The following is a 24,595-nucleotide window of genomic DNA, read 5'->3' on the forward strand; positions in this document are numbered from 1 at the left end:
CTCATGAGCTGCTGTAACATGAATCAAATGGCTGAAGCGCAACCTCAGCGTGCAGTCAAGTTCTAGAGTCTTGCTAATGACTTACTAACTGTATTCAGGTGTGTTGCAACAGGGTCAGGTGGAAAAGTTTCAGGAGTTCGAGGCCCCTGCTGTGAGCCACGTCAGTAGTAATAGTGGGCGGGGCTAGAGCCCCGAGACCCGTTCATTGTGCCGACACGCGTGGCCGTGTTTCACCTAACTATGCCTATTTCTTCCTTTGAACACTTTGTATTTTGCAGCCCGGGACTTCGAGGCGGGCTGTGGGCGGCGCACCCAATAAGAAGTAGACTGGTTACTGCTGCTTTTTGCATTGGCTGAACAAAAGTCAGTTTCACGTTGCATTAGTTTTTATTGGGTGGGCAAGTCGCCAGATAGGGCAGACTGATCTCATATCTGTCCGTGGAATGAGTCAGCCTAGAACATTGTAACAGGGAAAGTTTTGTAACTCTTGGCTCTGAGCAGTGTCCAAACGCTACTTTTCCCCCTTTGAAACCTTTATTTTGAAATAAAGAGACCGGAAGTGCTGCGGCGACCCTCGAATCACCGAAGAAGCTTCGACAAAACAGGAGCGAGTCGACTGGATAAGTTCGAAAAAGATCATTGTGTTCCTCAGACGGACTGTGAGGCTGTTTACAACATGGCTCCCACTAACGTCTTTCAGCCGTTCTCCTCAGAAGCGGGTAAATATGCGGAGTGCTGGCCGCGGTAACAGGTATCTGTTTGCTAAACTTGGTGCTGCAGCTACTGTACAGGGACCCACTGCACGAAACACGTGTTCAGCAAGTTTCCATTCGTATCACACATGTGTGCGGTAGAGCGTGTACTTCTGCTGCTGTACAATCAGATGTGAAGCACGTGGCTCACATGTCCCCATAATGTACTTTATTATGTATAAAACCAAATGCAAATCATGTCAGTGCGTGTTTACATTAAAGGGGAAAAGTCCTGAATACTTGCAGAATGCCTCGTGCCTGTTTTTTTTTTTTTCCTTTTTATTTTATACAAAGAAAAGCGTTTCAATCACAAACTGATGTAAAACCAAATCATCAGACAGCTGGAAATAAAGCACAGAAGCCCCAGACCCCACCCTAATCTGTCACCCAGTCTTTAAATAAAAAGTACACTTTGTATATATACCATGTAGTGGTACTGCATATGTAAAAAAAACAAAAAATATCCAAAGAATATTTAAGTTATGCTGAATAAAAATCCACCCGTCTCACATTTATCACCTGCAGGATCACTTTTTTCTCTTTCTTTCTCCTGTTATGTGTAATATGTAGTTTGTCATTCTATAACTGCATCCCACTTTCTGCTCAGGATGCAGCTGCCCACTGGAGTCAGAGCTGAGAGCAGTGCTGCAGCAAAGGATCATGGTCTTGGATGGTGGAATGGGAACTATGATCCAACAGCAAAAGCTTGAAGAAGAAGATTTCAGGGGGGAGGAGTTCAAAACACATACACTGCCGCTGAAAGGCAACAATGACATTCTCAGCATCACACAGCCGGACATCATTTACAAAATACACAAGGTTGGTTAATCCAGTCAACGAAATGGGAATCTTTGCACTTCGCCTGCACTGTGCAGGTGTGTAATTGTATTTATGTGCAAGCTTTGCTCTCCTCATCTTGGCTGCTTAAAGGAGTACCTGCTGGCTGGTGCTGATATCATAGAGACCAACACTTTCAGCAGCACGTCCATCGCCCAGGCAGACTACGGACTTGAACACATGGTACGATGTCCCTACTTGACCACAGCTTGGCTTGCATGGAACCATGTTAGAATTTATGAGTCATTTATCCTTTTATGGAAGGAAGTCGTTTTTGTGAATGTCAGGTTTCAGCTCAGTAAAATATTTGTCTTCAGTATTTTTTTTATTATATTGATTTATTTACTGTTCAGCTCAATTGTATGTGCTGTAACAAAGACATTTTAATTAATCTTAAGTATATTACTACACTGACCTTTTCCACTGAAACATGAGACATAATCATTTCAGTAATAAGTAATGACGGGTTGCTCTAAGGTGTAAACCTGTGTGTGTTGTGTAGGCTTATCGTCTCAACAAAGCATCAGCACAGCTGGCGAGGAGGGCAGCGGACGACGTCACTAAACAATGCGGTCAGCAGTACAGCCACACATTACTGTCACCAGTGTTTGTGCAATGCTGCAGTGTCAGAGAGTTCATCAGCACCTTTGTGTTTGTTATCAGGGGATAAACGCTACGTGGCTGGCGCAGTGGGTCCCACCAATAAGACCTTGTCTGTTTCACCATGTGTGGAGAGACCAGATTTCAGGAACATCAGTAAGACTGCTCACTGGTTATTCAGCCAACGTTGTGCTTTAGCTTTTAAACACTGTCGATGTAGATAGGTGAGATGGTTTGTCGCTGCATGTGTGAAGAGATGCGTGATTGGCTGATGAACTGCAGTTAATGTTGCAACTGTTTGCATAATATCGTGACTCTTAGGGTTAGGGACATATTAGCAGGATCGGGAAGAGGAATGTCAGGAATTCCAGCACCGGTGTTTTATGCTTCATTATATGTGTGATTTGTGAAGTAACTCTGGGCTGTACACTCAGATTGAATGATGTCATTGTGCAAATAAGCACCATACAGTATGTAACTGCAATGAATAAAGTGTGTGTGTTTTCTGCAGCGTTCGACGAGCTAGTAGAAGCCTATTCAGAGCAGGTACGAGGGTTATTAGACGGGGGAGTGGACATCCTTCTAGTGGAAACCATCTTTGACACTGCCAATGCAAAGGTACCCCTCATCCTGTTTACATAGTGGTAATGTTAAGGTTAAAGGATTAACACTGAGTAACCCACTGATGAACACTTCATTACAGATGAAGTACTAGTACTAGAATTTCAACTTATTCCACCAGTAGAGTGCACTTTTGAACTGTATGCAAGTCTTTTTTACACTCTTTCTACTTGATCATTGTATCTGCAGGCTGCCTTGTTTGCGATCGACCTGTTATTTGAAAAGAGCTACGAACGAAAGCCAGTCTTTGTAAGTCTGGTTCTTTATTCTTCTCCACGCTGCACGACTTTTAAACACTGTTTACCTCACTTAGAATGGATCGAGGAGTGGACAAACACACATCATAAGGCTTCATTTTCAGAGTATTCTAGTTTCAATCTCACATCCTAGAAACTTTGCTCATAGTTTCCTAAAAATGAGTGTTTCTCTAAATGTATTGCAGTTCACTACTAATTAATGGTGCGTCTTCTAAATAAGAATACTGAGGAAGTCCGGTGTTTTGCATCAGTTATTTAAAAATAAGCCAAAGTTTAATACACTGTAGACACATTTAACCAAAAAGTATCGTTATTATGTCCTACAATGTCCCCGGTGTGACGTTTCCACAGGCTGATGATTTGGGGTGTCATGTGACCTGCTGGTGTCCGTGGTGGTTGGTACACTGTGTGTCAGTGCAGCCGGGAGCTCGTAGGACACTTCATCCTGTTTGCTGACAGACCTTTCCAGCACCTGCCCACGTGTCACCACAGGCAGCATTTACTGCACATGTGTCAAAAGAAAGGCTGATAGTCCCACGACTTTTCTTAAACACTTAAATATAAGAAGGATTATAACAAGACCTAATAAATGCAGCATAAAGAACGTTCTCTGTTCTGTATTTTTGTAAAATCCTTTAAAGCTTAACAAAGATGTTTTTAGAACTGGCTGAAAAGTATTGAAAGTGATTCTAAAGAAATCAGTTCAGCCTTAATAAGTTGCTATTAAATTCTTACCGTGCTCATACAGATCTCAGGGACCATTGTGGACCGCAGTGGACGGACTCTGTCTGGTCAGACCGGAGAAGCCTTTGTAGTGAGCGTATCGCATGCTGATCCGCTCTGGTGAGTTACTGTACATCAAACCAAACAGCTGCTCTTCTAAATGTAGAACAAACCAGTGATGTGATACAAATGGCTTCCCAGTAAGACCCTTCCTCCTTTCTTTGTGCAGTATTGGTCTGAACTGTGCTTTGGGGGCAAAAGAGATGAGACCATTCATTGAGGCCATAGGCAAAAGCACCACAGCTTTCATTATCTGTTATCCCAATGCAGGTAAGACACTGTGTAAACAGCAGAGGACACACAAACCACACATGCTGAAGCCATGATGATTCTGATGACACACCACAGCTTTGTATAGCAGGTTCATCGTGTATGTAGTCCAGGCAGTTCCTGCTGCAACATCTTTCAGAGCCTCCAGGAAGATGTGATGTCATCATATCTACATGTTATCTTTCTCTGTTAGGCCTTCCCAACACATTTGGAGGGTACGATGAAACTCCACAAGTAACAGCCTCCAATTTAAAGGTTTGATTTTTTTTGTTTGTTTTTTCCTGAGTGACATTTAGGTGTAAAGCAGTACAGGAAGGGACAGAAAACCTAGACCCTGCAGTGAAGGGTCCACTTGTCCCCTTAGACTGAGTCAGAGCAATTAGCTTTACACCGTCTGAACAGAATGATGACGCAGAGCTGGAGGGTCCCGAGGTCCAACCCAGATGGGGTCCGTCTGTGTGGAGTTTGTTAAATATCATCTGTCTGTGCTCGCACAGGTTTCCTCTTGGAGCTCTGACTTCTCCCACCTTGGGAAAAAGATGCTTGGTTAACCTTCCCTACGTCAACCTAGGACACTCTCACAAGAGAAACTCCTGATTTCCTCCTGAATCTGATATCCTGATATCCCAGGTTGATCACCTGTAGCTGGCCTCATTGACAGCACTACATTTCTCAGCTTCCATGCAGGTGCTACTGTCAGCTTAAGCTGGAGGCCTGCCAGCTGCCATCCAGTGTGACTGAAAACAGTATTAAAAGACAAAAACCTGTCTGGGGTTGCTGAGGAGTTGTGCTGACTTTGTTTGGACTTCTGTGGAAAGTCTGTCGTAACCAGTGTTACGCCCCTAGCCTAGGCGTGTAGAGGAGAGAGAGACAAATCCCCGCCCTGGTTCCCAAGCCAAACATCCAGAACCAGTTGTGAGTAAAAGGAGGTGATTTTATTGAAGGTAATGAAGCACAGCTCCAGGGTGAACCCAGGCCAAAATAATAAACCAAACCAACTAAGTCCCACCAGAAAACTAGCTAAACCCTAAGAACGAAACAGAACAAACAAAGGACAACACTAACCCTCGCTGCCTAACCCGGCAAACAGGAGAAAACTGTTCCAAAGGAAAAGGTGGCTCACCCCTTCCGCTTCAGCCTAAGCACTAAGTTAATGCACCAGGAGCGGCTCTCACTGAGCACGCTCACACAAACGCACAGCAACAGTGTAGGCTGGAAAACCAGGGTCAGGACCGCGTCGGCTGTCAAGCTGCTCGCTCCACTCTCTCTCTCTCTCCTGCGGGAGCTGTCAGAGCGGCTTTTTGAACGCGGTCACGTGTTCCACGGTCCAATCAGCTGCTCACTACTCTTCATTAGGGGAGGGACCTGCAAAGAGTCTTAAGCACAGTAAAGAGACACAGAACAAAACAGCGCACACAGTGTTGTTATGGCCACAGCCGTAACACCCAGACACCCGTTTTAACCCTGTGCTGTAACCTTCCACATAACCTGTAGCTACACATTGGGTCAGCGATCTACGAATGAATGAAGGTTAATGTGTTGGGTTAAAATGGGTTTCCGGTTAAGACGTAAGTTTCCTGCTGAAGCATAAATCAGTCATAAGACTGTGTCCTGTCTGCAGGAGTTTGCCATGGATGGACTTGTGAATATTGTGGGAGGCTGCTGTGGAACTACTCCATCACACATAAGGTCAGTATAACATTTTCATAATAAAACGTCTGCCTCAAATATAACACTCCAGTTTTCTGTTTCCCTCCTCCCATACAGAGCCATAGCTGAAGCAGTCAGACACTGTGTGCCGAGAGCTCCTGCTGCTGATATTTATCAAGACTACTTGCTGCTCTCTGGTAGTAAAACCTCTCGTTACCATGTGTAAAGCTGCAGAACGACACACACGGTAGAAACGGTGTTTGCACGTCAGACTTTGAAACTCGTTGCACTCTGGGAGTTAAAATTCCAAACGGAGATTGTCAGTTGGTTTATAAATTCAGGAGTTCTGATCAAAGCTGTTCTGCTTTCATTTCCATCTCCTGGTTTCTTTAGCAGGAGACAAAGTTTCAAACTTTAAAAGAAATCCTAACATTGAGTATAAACATGCCGAACCTTTGACAGAACAGAAGCAGTTGTTGTAAGCTTGCTGTGCTAAAGGGCTGCTTGTTGATTTAACTTCATGCAGGACACAACATATTCTTTTGTTTGCAGGTTTAGAACCGTTCACCGTTGGCCCACACACCAACTTTGTAAACATCGGCGAGCGTTGCAATGTGGCTGGGTCACGCAAATTTGCTAAGCTGATCATGGCTGGAAACTATGAGGTAGTTTAATTTAATAATATTACCTGAATTTATTCGTGTTGTTTTTAACATTAATGCTGTTCACTTTCAGAAGTTTGATTGTGATTGTTAGGTTTTTAATTCTCAACTGGCTTTTCTGTGTAATGTGAAGGAGGCTCTGAGCATCGCTAAGGCCCAGGTGGAGATGGGAGCTCAGGTCCTGGATATAAACATGGATGAAGGGATGCTAGACGGACCAAAAGCCATGGCTCGATTCTGTAGCTTCATTGCTTCTGAGCCAGATATTGCTCGGGTAGGACATTCAAAGGCAAAACATTCATATGAGTACAGCATACATTACAGAAATAGAAGTACAGTCTGACCGGCGTAGTGTAAGCAGAGCCTCAGAGTGTGATGAGGTTATCAAACACTCCCCTGCCCCTGCATAGATGGTGAAACTGTCACCTGTTAAATATCAGCAAGCTTCAGCTTTCGCTCTGAGCACACGGACAAATGAGCTGAAGGTTTTCACCAAGCTGCTTTCAATCAGTGTCTTTCTGTTAGCTGAAACAACAATATGCTTCGGTCCTGTATTACACTTCATGCTTTTCCTACTCTGTGAGATAAGCTGAGTGATAATGAGATGTCTTTGTGTTCAGCAGTTTCCAAACATAAGAGTAAAGCTGTTCTGTAGTGCAGGTATGAAATACTGTTGACTGTATCGCTGACACTTTGCTGTTAGCAGCAGAGCATGGAGGCAGCGAGCAGCAAAGCTGCTACTGAATAGTGTAGTAAAGACGTGATTGTCTGTTGTCAGCGATACCTGATCTGATCAGTGCATCAGTGGACATGATGATGTACACACTGCAGGCTGTTTTTGTTCCTTACCAGGTAACAGCTAAAGAATGAATTCAGTTAAAACCAAGCATCTTGTACTCCTTCAGCTCTTCTTCCCTTCCTCAGGTTCCTCTCTGCATCGACTCCTCTAACTTCTCAGTGATTGAGGCTGGGCTGAAATGCTGCCAGGGGAAGTGCATCGTGAACAGCATCAGTCTGAAGGAGGGCGAGCAGGAGTTTCTGCTCCGAGCTGCCACTGTGAAGCGTTACGGAGCTGCTGTGGTGGTCATGGCTTTTGATGAGGAGGGGCAGGTTTGCACATGCCTTCGCTCATGTGGACACACAGACAGACACACATGAACTTGCTGATAAGCGTGCTGTCCTCTGCAGGCCACAGATACGGAGCGCAAAGTGGAGATTTGCACTCGTGCCTACAAGCTGTTGGTCAACAAAGTGGGATTCGACCCAAACAACATCATCTTTGACCCCAACATCCTGACCATTGGTACAGGCATGGAGGAACACAACGAGTATGCAATCAGCTTCATCGCGGCCACTAAACTTATTAAGGTAGAGACTCAACACAACTTGATCTCATCCCTCAAAGTTTGCATCTGTGCTTTAGCAGCCACATTACTTACAAACCTCATCCTTTATCTTCCTGTAGTTTGGTGTTTCTAACTAACTTATATAACTAGTAGATTTCAGGGCTAAAAAATGCCTTAAGGTCATTCAAGTATAAGGACAACAGCATTAATTCTCATTAAGTGATATTTACTGTACAGGCTAGAAACTGTGCTTAAACTATTCTAATCAGCTGTTTGAAGTTTTATTCAATAGTCCATCAGTTCTGTAGATCCACATTAATCACAACACAAACCTTTGATTCTGGTTGGTGTAACCGTGATGTGTTTTTGCATCGGCGTTGATGTTTAGGAAACATTGCCAAGAGCCAGGGTGAGCGGAGGTCTGTCCAACCTGTCCTTCTCTTTCCGAGGAATGGAGGTGATCAGGGAAGCTATGCACGGGGTGTTTCTGTACCGTGCTATCAAGGTAAACATGAAGATGAGCGGTTGTAGTGCGGGCCTTCATTTTTGTGTTTTGTTATTATTCGATGTAGTGAGCGTAAACATTTAAAGAAAGAAAGAGTGAAACTGCATGTGAAGATTCAGAACGCTCTCACAAAGACTTGCAGTGTACTTGTTGGAACTCTGTAACAACAAATGATCTTTAGTTCAATGAAATTTGCCTCCAAATGTAACGAGCTACACATTTCTTATTAGAAATAAGAAGTTTGTCTGCGTTAGCTTTATGTTGCTATCCGCTGTGCCGCGACAGAACGGTATGGATATGGGAATAGTGAATGCAGGGAACCTGCCCGTTTATGACGACATCGACAAGGAACTGCTGACACTGTGTGAGAACCTCATCTGGAACAGAGATGGCGATGCTACGGAGAAGCTGCTGGCCTACGCACAGGTACACACACGCATGTCACGCAGCACCAAGCTGTTGTTGCTTTGCTTGACAGATGTTTGTTAACAGAACAACACCAAAGGAGGGAAGCAGATCATTCGGACAGACGAGTGGAGGGAAGGAAGTGTAGAGGAGCGGCTGGAGTACGCTCTGATAAAGGTAAGGTAATCGGATGTTTCTGTTATACAATAAAATACGGTTTTAGTTGTGAGAGAATTGTCAGAGCGGTCCAGTAGGTAGAGCTGTGTGCCTAGGATGAAAGAGAACAGCCCTTTTATTGTAATTGTACATGTACAACAAAATTATAGAGCTCCACACCAGCTGTGCAGGAATAAAATATAAATAGTAATAAATAACAAAAGTCACAGATTGGAAAACAAAGTGCTTGAGTTGTGGGACCTGTTGTTATCCCTGGAATTAGTAGCAGCGGCTTTCAAGGCTTGATCAACCTCCACTGCTCCAGAACAACTGTTGTCGTCCCTGAAAAAGACCAAGAAAGCCTCATTTCTGCTGTTCAATACTGAAGAAATGTAAACTTTAAAATGATGCCAGAGACTCTCAGCTGTGTCTGTAATCAAACCTCTGTAACTTTGCTCTGCTTCACTTCAGCAGCACCAGGTTATGTTCATATGCTGATTCATGGTTTTTTTAGCTACTGCAGAATATTTTAAAGCAGTTATAAAAAACCAGGCCAGGAAAATCTGCTTCATGTTTTTCTGTTTTATCCTCAGTCACTTTGACACAAAGGCCTCTGCTGTGAAGCTCACACCTCTGATGAAGTCTCACAGTGTCAGCTTTCTTTTTATAGATAGAAAAATATGGATATGTACTGTTAAATGATGAGATGTATAATTTTTCTGACTGTCTGAGGCAAAATTTCCCTGATTCAAATCGAATCGATTGTAGAAATCCGTGGCGATACCCAGCCCTAATTCAAACACCTTGTGAAGAGTATGTAGAAGCATTGTCAGTCTCTGTCGGATCCTCGTGAGGTGAACGGTTAATTGTTTTTCAATAGTCGTGACAAGTTGCATAATTATGATCCAAAGAACTGACCTCACACCCATTTGTTCACCAGTAGTGCTGGTTTCAGTCGTTATCCAAATGTACCTTGGGGTTGGGGAAAGCAGCTGAGACTGAAGACGTCGTGATACGTTTGGTAACTTTTGGAACCTCCCATTAATTTAGAGATTAAGGGCACGCTGTGGGGTGTGCTGGAAATGTTTTGGGGGGGTTTTGGTGGTCGGGTGGGACACTGACACTTTATGAACTTGTGGAGTTGGATTAAGTTTCATTTACATCTAAGTTGTAAGAAATGATTGGGTTGATTTTTGGGTTTTATTTTGCCATGAAGTAAACAGCATTTATTTTTCAAAGAATCAAGTCGGAAGTGCGTTCTGAAACAAACCACCCTTTGCCGCCCACGCCCTTTTTTGGAGTATTTTTTGTTTTGGAACTTGAAAGGCCGTGGCAGATAGTTTTAGACGTATCTGTTCTAATGATCACATCCTAATTTACTTTACTCTAAGGAGGGAGAGTGAAAATGTCTGGATTTTATCTTTAATAGTTTGGGAAGTATTCATGTTCAAACATTGCCTCAAATTCCACATATGAAATTTATATATATTGACTTTGTTTTGAAAATGTTCCTAACACCAGATGTTATTAATGGTCCGTCTTGTATTGATGCTGTTAGGGAATAGAGAAGTATGTGGTGGAGGATGTTGAAGAGTGTCGGGCTCAGGTTCACCGCTACACTCGACCCCTTCGTATCATTGAGGGACCCCTGATGAACGGCATGAAGGCGGTGGGAGACTTGTTTGGAGCTGGAAAGATGTTCCTGCCACAGGTACGATGATGACTTTGAGTGCATGTGGTCTGGCAGCTGATTATGGTCAAATTTCATGGTGAACACCGTTTCTGTGGCACAGTGTGGGAACAACTTTAGCTTTGCTTTGTCTCAAATAAAATGACCAGTTTTAGTTTTAGTCAAATATCCTGACAGATCCCCAAGTTTATTTCAGTAAATCCGATAAAACTGTCTAAAGAAGTAATTATGGCTAATAAAGAAACTCAGTTCATCACCAAATCCCCTTTTCCTTTGAATGAGAATAGAATAGAATAGAATAGAATAGGCCTTTATTGTCATTGTGCATGTACAGTGAAATTGTGGGTGCTCCACACGAACTGTGCAGGGATGAAATATGAATATTTTCTTTTAGTGTTTGTTAACAGTCCAAATGTCCCAGAGGAAGAAGCTGTTTGTGAGTCCTGACTGACCTGAGGTGCCATCCAGAGGGCAGCGGGTGGGTGGGCTTCTAGGGGTCACCTGTAATGACCCTGGTTTTCCTCAGACAGAAGGATCCGGGGATGGCTTACAAGGACTGCAGAGGGCAGCCAATGATTTTTTTGGACGGTGTTACTTACTTCCTGTTCCCAGTTGTGGCAGTAGGAGAGCACGCTCTCCACTGAGGGCTGCAAGAACTTCTGATCCAAGTTATTCTTCCTCAGGACACGGAGGAAATGCAGCAGTGGTGTTGTGGGTCTAGGTGAGGTCGACGGAGATGTAGGTGCCCAGAAACCTGAAGGTGGAGACAGATTCCACCCGTTCTCAATTTATGATGAGACAGCAGTGGAGCTGTCTGTGTCTCCTGAAGTCCATGACGAGTTCGTTTATTTGAAGGACGCTCAGTTTCAGGTTGTTTTTTCAGGTTGCTTTCTGAGCATCGGCGGGACAAATTCACTGCCTCTGTCCTGTACACTCTCATCTCCATCAGAGATTAGCCCACCCACAGTGGTGTCATCGGCATATTTGACAATAACGTTGGGTGGGTGGATTAGAGTACAGTCATTTTGCTTAGTAGGCCTGCTTGATATTATTGTGCATGGTCCAGTGTCCTGTTAGCATCGTGGGAGATGTAAGCGATGGCTGCAATGAAAGGGCCTGCACTGAAGGGACATCGCCTCTAACTCCGGTGAGTCGATAATCCTCCTGTTACAGCAGCAGTCCTGGAGTACATAAGCACAGAGCCCACTTCCTTTACTGGAGTTTTTGTTGTGCTGTTGGTGTTGTAGGGGCCAGCTGCACTGAGGCACTGGGGATTTGTGGATGGAGACAGGATTCAGTTACGTAGACGACGCACTCCCAGACAGTTGCAGTAACTTATTAAACCAGAGATTAAAATTTAAACTAAAAATGAAACCAGAAGGTCTTCACTTCAATCAAATAGTTATTATTAAATAATTATTACATAAGCAGTTTAAGAAAATTACACTGATTATATTGACCTTGTGTGCGGCTTCCACACTTAACAGGATTGGGAACTTCGTTGTAGTGAATGCAGTTTACTTGTGTCTTCGAAAGACTTCAGTTTATCTCAGTGAACCTTTGTATGAACCTTTCCCCAGGAGGTTTTTATCCTTCACCAAAACACATTAATCGTTTGACTGTTTCTTCCTATATGTGCAAAGATGTCTGAGTCAGCAGTCATGTGTCTGCAGGTCATCAAGTCGGCTCGTGTTATGAAAAAGGCGGTTAGTTATTTGATTCCTTTCATGGAGAAGGAGAGGCAGGAGCTCATGGCTGCATCTGGATCCTGTGATCAGACGGTCAGTGCATTTAGAGGAGACTTCAGAGCACTTCTTATTTTTGACTGTTTTCTTTTCCAAAAGCTTTGTGTGTGCAGAATCTGTACAGCACTTTCACAGCTTACATGAATATGAGTTCCACAATAATAAGATAAAGCAAGCAAATACTGGAATAACTGATAAATGATAATAATGCCTCAAAATGTAATGTTTCTACAAATGTTTTCATAAGCTGGAGGGAATAAGCCATGTCACTCAGAGTGGTCAGGTTTGCCGTGGGCCTCCCCTCATTGTTTTCTCTTTGTCTGCAGGATCCCTACCAAGGCACCATAGTTCTGGCTACAGTGAAGGGGGATGTCCACGATATTGGCAAAAACATTGTAGGCGTAGTGCTGGGTTGCAACAACTTCAGGTAACAGTAGTTTGCTGCTGAGCGTCTTGCCTTTCCCACTAAACACATTTACATTGTAATCTGTGTACTTGCAGCACTTAAGTGGCTGCAGCTGACTGAACTTGTACTTGCTTTAACCAGTCGATTGGATTTGAAATTATGCATCAAGACTATAATAAAGTGCCATTTTTCAGCCTTGGGGGGGATTAACATTAATATTCCACTAACTGGGTGATCCCTCTGTTTACAGACTGCAGTCCTCTGAGGCTACATGTTAAGCTCAGTGGTACTGTCAGCAGTGCACTCACTAGGTCAAGTGATGTAACGCACCTCACATTGCCTTTTGATCCTCCACAGGGACTAGTGTTGCATTGTGGGAGAGAAGTAGAAAGCATCCAAATTTCACTGCTCTTTAACATAGGGCTGCTCGATTATGGCAAAAATGATAATCACGATTATTTTCACTGAAATTGAGATCTCGATTATTTGACGATATTTATTTAACCCTTTAAGACCTACCATAGAACCAAGTCCGCCAGAGCTTATATTATTTTTTTACATGTTGTAGTGCCATTTGTGGGAGCATTTCAAGTTGCTATACAACTGTTATAGCCCATATTTTAATAATATGTATGCATTAAGTCCATAGTAACTACATTAATTGCAAAAAAGTGCAATAAACTACAAAAAAATTGAAAATCGTTTTTGTTTTTTTTTACATATATTTCTACTTGGAGAAATTTAAGAGGTTTATCCCTCAAAACTTTAAATACAAAAAAGTTGCAAAAAATAGTTTACAACAACAGGAAATTTATTTTGAGTGTCTTCATAGTTTTATTTTGGAGATACAGCAATTTTTATATACTGCAGGAAAAACAAAAAACAATCCTATGATGCAAATTTGCAAAGAAAACAGCAGGTGCATCAAAATAAACTATTTCCAGCTGTGGAATTCGAGTTCCAAGCATCCCAGCAACTATTCAGAAAAGTCAAACATGACTTATAAAAACACCAGTATAGGCTTTTAAGGCCTACAAGTAAAAAACTACATTTTCCGCAAAAATGACATCACTTCCGGTTTCGGACAGGAAATGGCGGACATGAGATCGTTCGTGTTGATGTCTGTTTCACTGTGGGAAGTGTTACGAACAGCTGATCGGATCGGCAAAGCGTGTTTCTGGAATATTATGTTTTTGTTCCTGCAAGCGCTTTTTATGCAATTTTTGCAAAGCTTTATGTGGAAGGAAACCGTGACCGAGGACAAGCTGATGGCATCAGATGTAAGTACAACTCCTCCGGTTTCATATGCAAAACAAATTATTGTGCTAGCTTACATGGTTCAGGTTCTACAGGGATTTAAAGGGTTAACAATAACAATGTATTGAATAATGACTTTAAAAAAATACTATAAAATAATGTGCAAATGTTTGCAATATAAGAAATAAATGAAAAATGTAAACATCTATGTTTAGTGAACTTTGCAGTGTTGCTCTGTGGTGCAGCTACGACACCGTAGCAAAGTTTACACACTGTGTCTACTTGATCCACGTCTGACTGAACCCATAATGCTTCCAACCACTGAAGTTTTTTTTTACCTCTTTTCAACCAACGGCAGTCACTCTCCTCTCCAAATAACTTCTGCTGAGCTTTCCGAGCTTCCCTCGGGTCCTCTCAATTGTTGTGACAGGTGTTCGAAATGCAGAGAGGTGCGCTCGATTTGCCACACGGAGCAGCGCGAGAGTAAAGCACGAGGGAGGTGCTAATAATCGGCTCAGTCATTTTTAATGATCGTTGAAAGCCCAGATCGTAATCGTGATTAAAATTCGATTAATTGAGCAGCGCTACTTTAACAGCTGTAGTTCAGTGCGTGTGTGCTGCTGCACTTAAATGCTGAGCGACATGAACAATCCTTCACTGTGAATCGCTAACTGAACAACTGAATATTTATTTTCATTTCATTTATTTTTGCACTCTTAAATAAGAATTTCTGCAGTTGTGTAATAATTTTTACATTCTCAGAGAATATTAGGAAAATAAAATAGTTCCCATAAAGACAAAATAAGACATGGACTGTGTATGCTGGAGTACCATGGTGGTGGGTTTCCACTGGTACTAATGACCATCTTTGTCTTAAATTCTAATTGATGACTGCTAGCCCGGGCCAACTGGTTAATCCATAACTACACACATCACGATAAACATCTCCACTAAGCTGTCCTGGGTTCTTTCATAGTTTCTTATCCTTCTTCCATCGTCAGTACTGCATTCAATTCAATTTTATTTATATAGCGCCAAATCACAACATAAGTCGCCTCAAGGCGCTTCATAGATACAGAGAAAAACCCAACAGTCATATGACCCCTATGAGCAGCACTTTGGCGACAGTGGGAAGGAAAAACTCCCTTTTAACAGGAAGAAACCTCCAGCAGAACCAGGCTCAGGGAGGGGCGGGGCCATCTGCTGTGATTGGTTGGGGTGAGAGAAGGAAGACAGGACAAAGACATGCTGTGGAAGAGAGACAGAGGTTAATAACAGGTATGATTCAATGCAGAGAGGTCTGTTAACACATAGTGAGTGAGAAAGGTGACTGGAAAGGAAAAACTCAATGCATCATGGGAATCCCCCGGCAGCCTACGTCTATTGCAGCATAACTAAGGGAGGATTCAGGGTCACCTGGTCCAGCCCTAACTATATGCTTTAGCAAAAAGGAAAGTTTGAAGCCTAATCTTGAAAGTAGAGATAGTGTCTGTCTCCCGAATCCAAACTGGAAGCTGGTTCCACAGAAGAGGGGCCTGAAAACTGAAGGCTCTGCCTCCCATTCTACTTTTAAATACTCTAGGAACAACAATGCATATGCATTATATTCACATGCTTCCTGTATGCAGCTGAAACAGACCAAACTGATTCTCCTGCTGCTTCTGCTGTTCTCGTGCAGAGTGATCGACCTGGGTGTAATGGTTCCATGTGATCAGATCCTCAGAGAGGCCGTTACACAGAAAGCAGGTAACTGTAAAGATCAGACTGACAGAAACGTTATGGAAAGTTTCATTTCACAGAGGTTTATTTAATAATGTTAAAATGTTCATCCAAGCGGCCTTCATTCATTACTGGACGTTGCTGGCATTTAAGCAGTAGCTGGATATCTTTAGCCTAGTTTTTGCCTTTTAGGCAGAATGAAAGTTACTCAGCCTGTGTGGTGGAGCTGCTCGTGGGTATACCATGATGTGTCAAGGAGAAGTTTACAGGATTTATTCTGACTTGTGTGATATATAACTGTTGTTCCCTAAATTTGGAAGCCAGTTGAGTGTTTCCATGGTAAGTATCAGCAAGAAATACAGAGTCTGAGAGTCCCGAAGCAATTTAATTGTTCTATAAGCATTAATATATAATGCTCCTGTCAGGTTATTGTCCTAACGATAGAGCAGTGACGAGTCTGTAATCTTGCATGATGATGGGATATTTTGTTGCTTTTGTGTACTAACTTATTAAAAAGCAGGACAACTTCTAATCATGATATGACCGTAAACAATAGCAGCCTTGGGTAGTGAAAGGTTAGAAAATAACTGGTTGATCCTGTTAATCATTAGTGTGTGAGCACAGCTGTGCATGGAGTCTTTTGTTGTTATTTAGACTTTTCTCTCTAGCAGGTTTTCACAGGTTTTCATTTTCTTTCTATGCATAGATGAAGAAAATAATATATACATTTAAAGAATTTCCTGAGTTGATTGCATCCTAAACACTTGTGCGTGTTGTCATTTTAGCCTGCATTTTTCAATAAGACCCTTTTAAGCAAAAGCTCAAAGTATTGTTGCAGGATTAAGACTTATTAGTTTGTAACAGCATTTGTGTACTTGCTTTGGTACCTCAGATGTCATTGGTCTGTCTGGTCTTATCACCCCTTCTCTGGATGAGATGATCTATGTGGCCAAAGAGATGGAGAGACTGGGAATGACCACACCACTGCTGATTGGAGGAGCCACCACATCAAAGTATTGCATACCTACAATCACAAAGCTCTAATTCTGAACTAGATACAATGTACTGAAAAGTTCAAGTCGAAGGTTACGTGTAGGAGATGCACTAATGGTCGCCCACATATTTTATCTCGGGGCGAATTTAGAGTCCCCAATGAAAACGGAAGGAAGAATTTGCAAAAGCCTTGCAGGCCTGACAGAAAGTATTCACAGGGCTTCAGTTGTTCCACATTTTGTCCTGTTACAGCCTGATTTTTTTTTACGTTTGTGTTCAATTTATTTTGATCATGTGAACAATATACAGACTTTCATTTAGGGGGAAAAAAGAAAGAAAATTTGATTAAATGAATTTTTAACAATTCTGTGGACAATATCCCATAATGAGAATTATAGTTGTCAGCGTATGCCCACAAACAAAGCCATGAAGTCCAAGGAATTGTAAGGAATTGTCTATAGACCTCCAAGACAGAGTTGGGTCAAGATACAGAAGCATTTCTGCAGCATTGAAGAGTTCAGTGAGCTCAGTGGACGCCGTCATCTGTAAATGGGAGACGTTTGGAGCCATCGGGGCTCTTCTAAGAGCTGACCTGACCAATCTGAGCAATCGGGGTCACTCTGGAAAAATCCAGCATTACTTTGTGGAGAAGTTAAAGGTACAGCACATCAAAGAAACCACGAGAAAGTTCTCGGAACTGATGAAAGAACGGTTGAGCTCTTTGGCTTCGTGTCTGGAGGAAACCAGGCACTGCTCTTCACCTGGCCAGTAACATCCCTACAGCGAAGCATGGTGGTGGTAGCATTATGCTGTGGGGATGTTTTTTGGCAGCAGGAACTAGTCAGGGTCAAGAGGAAGATATCCTTCATGATAACCTGCTCCAGAGAGCTCTGGACCTGGGACTGGGGTGAAGGCTCCAACGGGACAATGACCCTGACACTCAGCCAAGGGGACGTAAAAAATGAATCTACTTTGGAAGAAATGACAAAATGTGGAACACGTGAAGCATGCTGCACAGAATCACTGTAGGCTTTGCAGTGAGTAATATACTGTAATTTCCTAAAGTAGCCCAGCTCCATTCTCAAGCATGTAGATAATTTAGTTCAAATGTAACTTCAGAGTTGTCACAACATTGGAAACTGTCCACAGAGGCCGAAACAGTTGTTTTCTTTTGTTTTTCGATCCAGACAGAAAACAGCTTTTTTTGTTGTATCCACTGGGATCGACTCACTGATGCAGTTCATCTTCTAGCCACTCGAGGCTGACTCCAAAAGTGAGGCAGCCTCGAGAGGCTATAAGAGCATCAGGGCCTCCTTATTTGTTTGTATAGACAATCCTTCTGTAAGCAGAAGTGCAGCAGTCGAATAATAACCTGTACTTTGTGTTGGGTAGGGTACACACAGCAGTGAAGATTGCCCCTCGCTACAGCTGCCCTGTTATCCATGTTCTGGATGCTTCCAGGAGTGTGGTGGTGGTAAGAACATCTGCCTGCCTTGACTCCAACTTTTCCATGATCAAGAACGATGGATGGCAAAAAAACAACATTAAAATTGGGAACGTTTCTATACACATTTGACTTGAAATGACAGTACTAGCCTCAAATGAATCTAAATAAAATGATCCATGTTATAGCTAATACTGCTTTGAGGGGAGAAGTTCAACTTTTTGCACCAATCAAGCAAAATCTTCCAAATTGTCTAAAAATCCTGTGTGGTTCAGTTTTAAACCGTACAGGATGTAAATCAGTTTTTCCAGCACACAGGCTTTGTGTGGTTACACATTGTTTAAGGAGTACAAAATGTGGTGTTGACTTCACGTTTTCCCCGGGCTGTCTCAGTGTTCACAGCTGCTGGATGAAACGGCAAAGGAAGAGTACTTCGAGGAGCTGAAAGAGGAGTATGAGGAGATCAGACAAGAGCACTATGATTCCCTGAAGGTAAAAGCAGCCAGTAGAGAAAAAGAAACCAAACATGGAACATTTCCTGTGACCAAACGGTGGTTTCTCCACCCTTTACCATTGTACAGCGGAGCTGCTGTTAATGAAATCACATACTTGACTGTTCGTGGCACATGTGAATAAATATGTAGATGACACCGAGTTATACTTGTGACATAATCAACTGTCTCCCTGTGTGTTCAGGATCGCTGTTACCTGTCTCTGTCCCAGGCGAGAGAGAAGGCATTAAAGGTAGACTGGCACTCGCTGCCCCAGCCAGGCAAGTCAAGCAATGACCAGTAGTAGTTGTTACCTAATGTGTCATTTTAATTAGGTGCTAAAATATTTGCATTTGATGAAGTTTGAAATGTTGCATTTAGGGCTGCAGCTGTCGAATAATCTGTAAATAATTCCATCGATTAATCGAGTAATCGTTGAGAAATACTTTTGTCTTATTAGTGAGCTATAATAAATATATAAAAGGGAAAAATGCGGGTGTTTCAGAGTTTCTTCTGGACTGCACTGCAGATCACTGCAGATTGTGTAAAATAAAGAGCAGTGGATGGAGCAGCTACAGAGTTTGTTGATCAGGTGCTTCGATGAAGGACGCCTGCTAGTCTTTAATGATAATCACAGGAACAGCGCTGCTGTTTAGGACACCTCGGTAACGGCTCCGCCTCTTTGCTCTTCGTGGCGTGTGAGCAGACTCTGACCTTTTACTCGTGCACTGCTCCTAAATACGTTTGTATTGCAGATTGTTTTTAGTAGCAGATGTGGGTGAAACGGTCACATTTACACTGTTTAAAACTTCTGCGCACTGCAGAGCCTCGAAGCAAAGACTTTGTGTTGAGAATTGTTTTTAAATGATCTAATTATTTGAATTACTCTATGAATGGTTGCAGCCCTCGTTGTCCTTGGTTTCAGGTGCTGAAACAAGCACATACAGAACTGTGAGCAGACTTCTCTGTGTTTCAGTTTGTCCTCAGTTCCTGGGCACTCGTGTGTTTGACTTGTACGATCTGAACAGCCTGCTGGACTTCATCGACTGGAAGCCGTTCTTTGATGTGTGGCAGCTGAGAGGAAAATACCCCAACAGGGGATACCCGAAGATCTTCAATGACAAGACCGTTGGTACAAGCTCAGTCAGGGTTATTTAGAAATATATAAATATGTACTGCACCTTTACTGTAGGAAATGGTTAAAATTCAATTATAAATGGATACAAGTGGAGTGCAGGAGAGGGAAAAAGTCACATTTTACTGATTAATGAATCAGACCATACAAACTAAGCCATAAATAAGTCTTGAACCGCCCTGTTATTTGATTACATTTTGCTTCCCAGTGTTCTTAAGGCTTTCTGAAGGTCTTTCAGGGGTTTTCTTCGTACAGCCCCTTTCCACTCGTTTTGGGCCCAGTTCTTGTACCTGATTTGTAACTTGGCCGCTGTGCTACCAGCAGCCTCTTGCAAAAACACACGGCAAAGATAACACAGCTTGACAGGCAGGAAATAGTGTTCTTACAGCAACAGGGCCATTTCCAAAGAGCTATTAACTAAAAACTTGTCTGGGCGTGTGCGGCGCTTCCTCAAAAATGTAAGGAAACTGGACAAGTGGAAAGAAAAACGTCGACAGCAAATGAGCAGTATCAGAAAATGATGTCCTTGAGAAATCCAGTGAAAACCTGTCACAGAAGCCTCATCACAAACGGTCTCATGTCTTGAAAACTAGAATAAAAGTATGAAGCTTCAAGAAGAATTCAGGGAAAGCCACTGAACTCGTGATCTTTGGCTACTGCAGGTTCAGAAGCTCGCAAACTCTTTGATGATGCCCAGCAGCTGATCCACCAGATGATTGATGACTGCAGACTGAAGGGGCGGGGCCTGGTGGGATTCTGGCGCGCCCAGAGTAACGGCGACGACATCAGGGTGTACAAAGATGATGCTGCAGTGGACGGGGACACAGAACCCATCGCCACGTTCCACGGCTTACGGCAGCAGGTGAGGGATTGTGATTTATCCTGCTGCGACAGACACCTTTAACATCTTGTCCTGTATAATCTAAGTATTGTAATATGTTCATTTTTAAACACATAACGTCTCCTTTCTGTCAGCGCTCTTTCAACAGTGTTGTGTGTTTGTGCTGCAGGTGGAGAAGGATGGCTCCTCCTCCGAGCCGTACCTGTGTGTGTCTGACTTTGTGGCCCCTGTAGACAGCGGTGTGGCAGACTACATTGGATTGTTTGCTGTGGGTGTGTTTGGAGCTGAAGAACTGAGTCAGCAGTTTCAAGCTCAGGGAGACGACTATAATAGCATCATGGTGAAAGCTCTGGCCGATCGACTAGCTGAGGTACTGTTTCCTGTAAAACATTAAAAACTTCCTTCCTCCTTGGTAATTATACCACAGTACAAGCGCCAATGTTGGCACGGTAACTCTAGGGTTACTTGCAAGTAACAGCTGGTTACCATTTAAAAATCCTTTCTTCTTTTTGTTTCAAATTCATGGCTTGCAATTTTAAGTCATAGCCATTAGCTGCAGGGGGTGCAGGCGTTTCATGTTAGAGGTGCTTGGTTTCAGCTCTCAGCCATTGCATTGACTACTAGCGCTCATCTACATTATACTGCTCTGATCTCAGCTGGGATTGCTAAAGTCTGATGAACAATGGAGTATGAGAGTCTACAGTTTCGTTTAGGGAAGGGAACTTCTGTATATGCTTTTCCAGCTGACACCCTACTTTTTAATCTGTGCTTGCGGGCATATAGTCCTTTGATGTCTCCAGTATCCAGAGGCAGCTGGATACAATATGGGAACAGTGTGTCCAGGTTATAAACACCCATTTAGAGGCATTGTTTCCATTCACTTGTTTCTTCTTTGTCCATCTGTCCACCATGAAGGCATTTGCTGAAGAGCTCCATGCTCGTGTGCGTAAGGAGCTGTGGGGCTACAGCACAGATGAGGCTCTGCATACCTTGGATCTCCACAGAGTTCGGTACAAAGGAATCAGACCGGCAGCTGGCTACCCCAGCCAGCCCGACCACACAGAGAAGACTATGATGTGGAGCCTGGCTAATATCCAGGAGAAGACTGGTGAGAACACCAAAACCACATCATATCTGACTCCCTGAAACGGATCCATTGTTGCTTAAGTACAAACGTTATGCTGAACAGATGAGTGGGTTGGATTAGCTTAGACAGACGTCTTTAACTTCCATAAGTATTTTTGACGACAAAGTATTGCAGTAAATAATCAGAATTACTGGTTTGTGAAGTGAAATTCTGCAGCAGCTGCGTGATGCTGTGATGTCAGCATGAACCGGAACCTTTGAGGAGTGTGGAACAGTCTGGATGAACCTCAGATATTCATTTTGTACAAATTTCAAATGAAATCTTCCAGTTTTCTGCCTGTGTGCAAATGTTCATAGCCTATGAAAATAATCAGATATGCATAAATATCTTTCTGTATTCACATTTGTATCATGAACATTTGATCAAATCACATTACTGCATATAATCCACAATCAGGGGTTTAGTTTCACAGCCTCCAAACTCCAGCTGCAGTTTTTATAACTAAACCAGGACATGGATTCAGGTGACTCTCTACACCTATTTATCACGATGACAGTATGTTGATATTGTGCATTCATGTGCTTCAAATCACCTTTTAGAGGAAAAGTCACACTCATGCAAAAAGCATACAGGTGAGAGTGCTTTTATATACCTGTGTGCTTGAGATCGGGTGTTGCATCTGCACAGGGTGCCAAACAGAACAGAGCACGGGTAGGCTGAGCAGGTAATGATCTCCTCAGATGTAGTGCACGCAACGGCTTAAAAACCACCCCGTAAATGTCAGTTGAGAGGCTAACCACGCTAGGTGTAGTTTTTTATGCAACACACTGATCTGCTGTCTGTCTCATGGACATTTTATTTACTATATTTTTTCCATGTGTGCGTAGGGTTGTGTGGGTGTTTGTTTTCTTTTTGTGTTTACTTGTGCATTTGTGTGTGACTGTAGGCATTGGTCTGACAGAGTCCCTGGCCATGACACCTGCCGCCTCTGTGTCGGGACTTTACTTCTCCAACCCTCAGGCTTCATACTTTGCTGTTGGAAAGATCACCAAGGAGCAGGTATCCATTGATAATGTGCCTCACTGTACATCAGTGTTGAACATGTGTCAACTATAGTTTCATTTAACAGACTGTTTTTAATCTAATATCTGCAGGTCATGATTTCTTAAGGTCTTAAACCTGAAAAAGAGAGATGTCCAGTTCCTGTGCTGCTTTCTGTTTTGTCCATGTCCTGGTCTCTCTATGCGCTCCATTTCTGCCTGAATCTTTCTGCTCATACACCGGCCAAACTTAGTTGATATGCTGCGGGTCTCTTCCCAAACAAGAGCTAAACTTGTGGCCTCTGTGCACATCTCATCTGTAGGTGGAGGACTATGCCAGCAGGAAAGAGATGAATGTGGAGGAGGTGGAGAGATGGCTCGCTCCCATCCTGGGTTATGACAATGAAGTGTAAGCTGCAACAGAGGATCCAGTTTACAGTCCAACCATTCCACTTTGGCTCCCATGAGTTGTTGCTGTAACTGCTGTCACTCCCTCTCACTGACATCCCTGTACAAAGACACAGGGCCTCAGACTTTTCTATTACGATAAACACTACAGGAAAACATTTCATGCCAGTTGTTGACAGTTCATCCGTCTGTCGGGTACTGCACAGATGCACATAGTGGTATTTTCTTTAAAAAAAATTGAAAAAGCAAAGTGCTTAATTAAAACTGCTGTTGCTGCTCTTGCTGCACATTCAATGGCCGATTTCCAAATGTGCAATTAAAGGTTAATACTTGTTGGAGAAGACCATTTACACATGCCCTCAAACAAAGATCACTTAGAAGAAGTGAAGCACAGAAGAGATCAAATCAAACCAATGATACTCACGAGGGCTCGTTAATACCAACTGATTTTACTTTAGCTTTTTATTTGTAAAGAGAAGATTTGTAGACAAACACAGAATGTGTTCAACTTTTAATTTCACGTTGGTCATTTTATTTCTAAAACTTTAGCAGCATCTTATATGGAAACTGAAATGTGCTGGCATAATAGATAACACACTCGTAATGACAGCATGTTGTTCAAGTTTAAAAACAACATATACATAAAACATTTCAAACAACTGTTCTTCGTCTGCACATTTAGGGAAAGAAGACGGATTATGTCAGGTTATAATGCTGTTTCTGCCAAATAATTTTGGTGCTAGTTGCTTTAGTCAGACTATTGTAATATTTCAGCACAAGGGTTGTGATCACTACTGTTTACATTGTGATTTCTGTGTAGTTGGTTTTCTAAACATTTTATCAAAGTAAATGTAGTTTATGGATCAGTTATAGATACTTGGCAGACTAAAGGAGAAATGTGACAGCATTGTTGTTAAGAACATTTTCTGACATAAACCATGAAAAAAGGTTTCTGGATATTTTTTCAGTGTCATTATGATGGCAGCCAGTGTTGATCTTAAACCGCTCGGGGTGCAGCCATGTTCAGATGTCAAATCAGGAGATTCGACAGTTGAAAGATTTGCTGGTTAAGTGCTCTTTACAAATCTTAATGCTGCAGTGTCTGTTCAACGTTTTATGGAACTTTGATACCTTCTCAGTCCCCTTTATTTTTACATAGAAGACTGTGGATTTCTGATAATTAAAAATAAACCAGTCTTAAGCTTAAAGTTGGCTCTGTCTTTTTTCTGAGTTTAACTTTCAGATTCACCTTTTTGTAGAAGCAAAAAGTCCATCTGTGAAAACAGAAGCTGTCTTTGACATGGACGATGCCCATAACACAAACCTGAAAGTTGGGATAAGAAGAGAGGTCTGATGATTGGTCGGGACCAGAATGACTTCATGCCGAGGACTACTACAGATGGCATCTTTAGCTGGTCCTTGTCAGGGGCTGTAGGAATACTACAGATGCAGTATTCTCTTTGAGGGTGTTGAGGGAGGAAATGCAGAGAAGAAC

At 42.6% G+C, this 24,595-nt stretch overlaps 1 protein-coding gene across 1 annotated transcript; it reads left to right on the plus strand.

Moving 5' to 3' along the window:
- Positions 1-446: 446 nt before the first annotated feature.
- mtr (5-methyltetrahydrofolate-homocysteine methyltransferase) lies at positions 447-23,814 on the plus strand. Its single transcript, XM_085361165.1, has 33 exons — positions 447-719; positions 1,360-1,571; positions 1,683-1,772; positions 2,092-2,161; positions 2,253-2,345; positions 2,701-2,807; positions 3,000-3,059; positions 3,816-3,910; positions 4,020-4,120; positions 4,314-4,375; positions 5,742-5,809; positions 5,888-5,967; positions 6,323-6,435; positions 6,566-6,706; positions 7,357-7,542; positions 7,621-7,800; positions 8,167-8,283; positions 8,569-8,709; positions 8,776-8,865; positions 10,403-10,555; positions 12,208-12,315; positions 12,606-12,706; positions 15,621-15,688; positions 16,554-16,674; positions 18,047-18,128; positions 18,492-18,590; positions 18,795-18,870; positions 19,566-19,721; positions 20,387-20,586; positions 20,735-20,935; positions 21,481-21,673; positions 22,599-22,711; positions 23,016-23,814. Exons 1-33 carry the CDS (start codon positions 677-679, stop codon positions 23,103-23,105), a joined length of 3,810 nt encoding a protein of 1,269 aa, XP_085217291.1. The 5' UTR covers positions 447-676; the 3' UTR covers positions 23,106-23,814.
- The last annotated feature ends 781 nt before the right edge of the window (positions 23,815-24,595 follow it).

Source organism: Diplotaxodon limnothrissa, linkage group LG8 (assembly GCF_057381915.1).
Source record: "Diplotaxodon limnothrissa isolate DT_005_m linkage group LG8, D_limnothrissa_male_GT1.1, whole genome shotgun sequence".
Classification (NCBI taxonomy): domain Eukaryota; kingdom Metazoa; phylum Chordata; class Actinopteri; order Cichliformes; family Cichlidae; genus Diplotaxodon; species Diplotaxodon limnothrissa.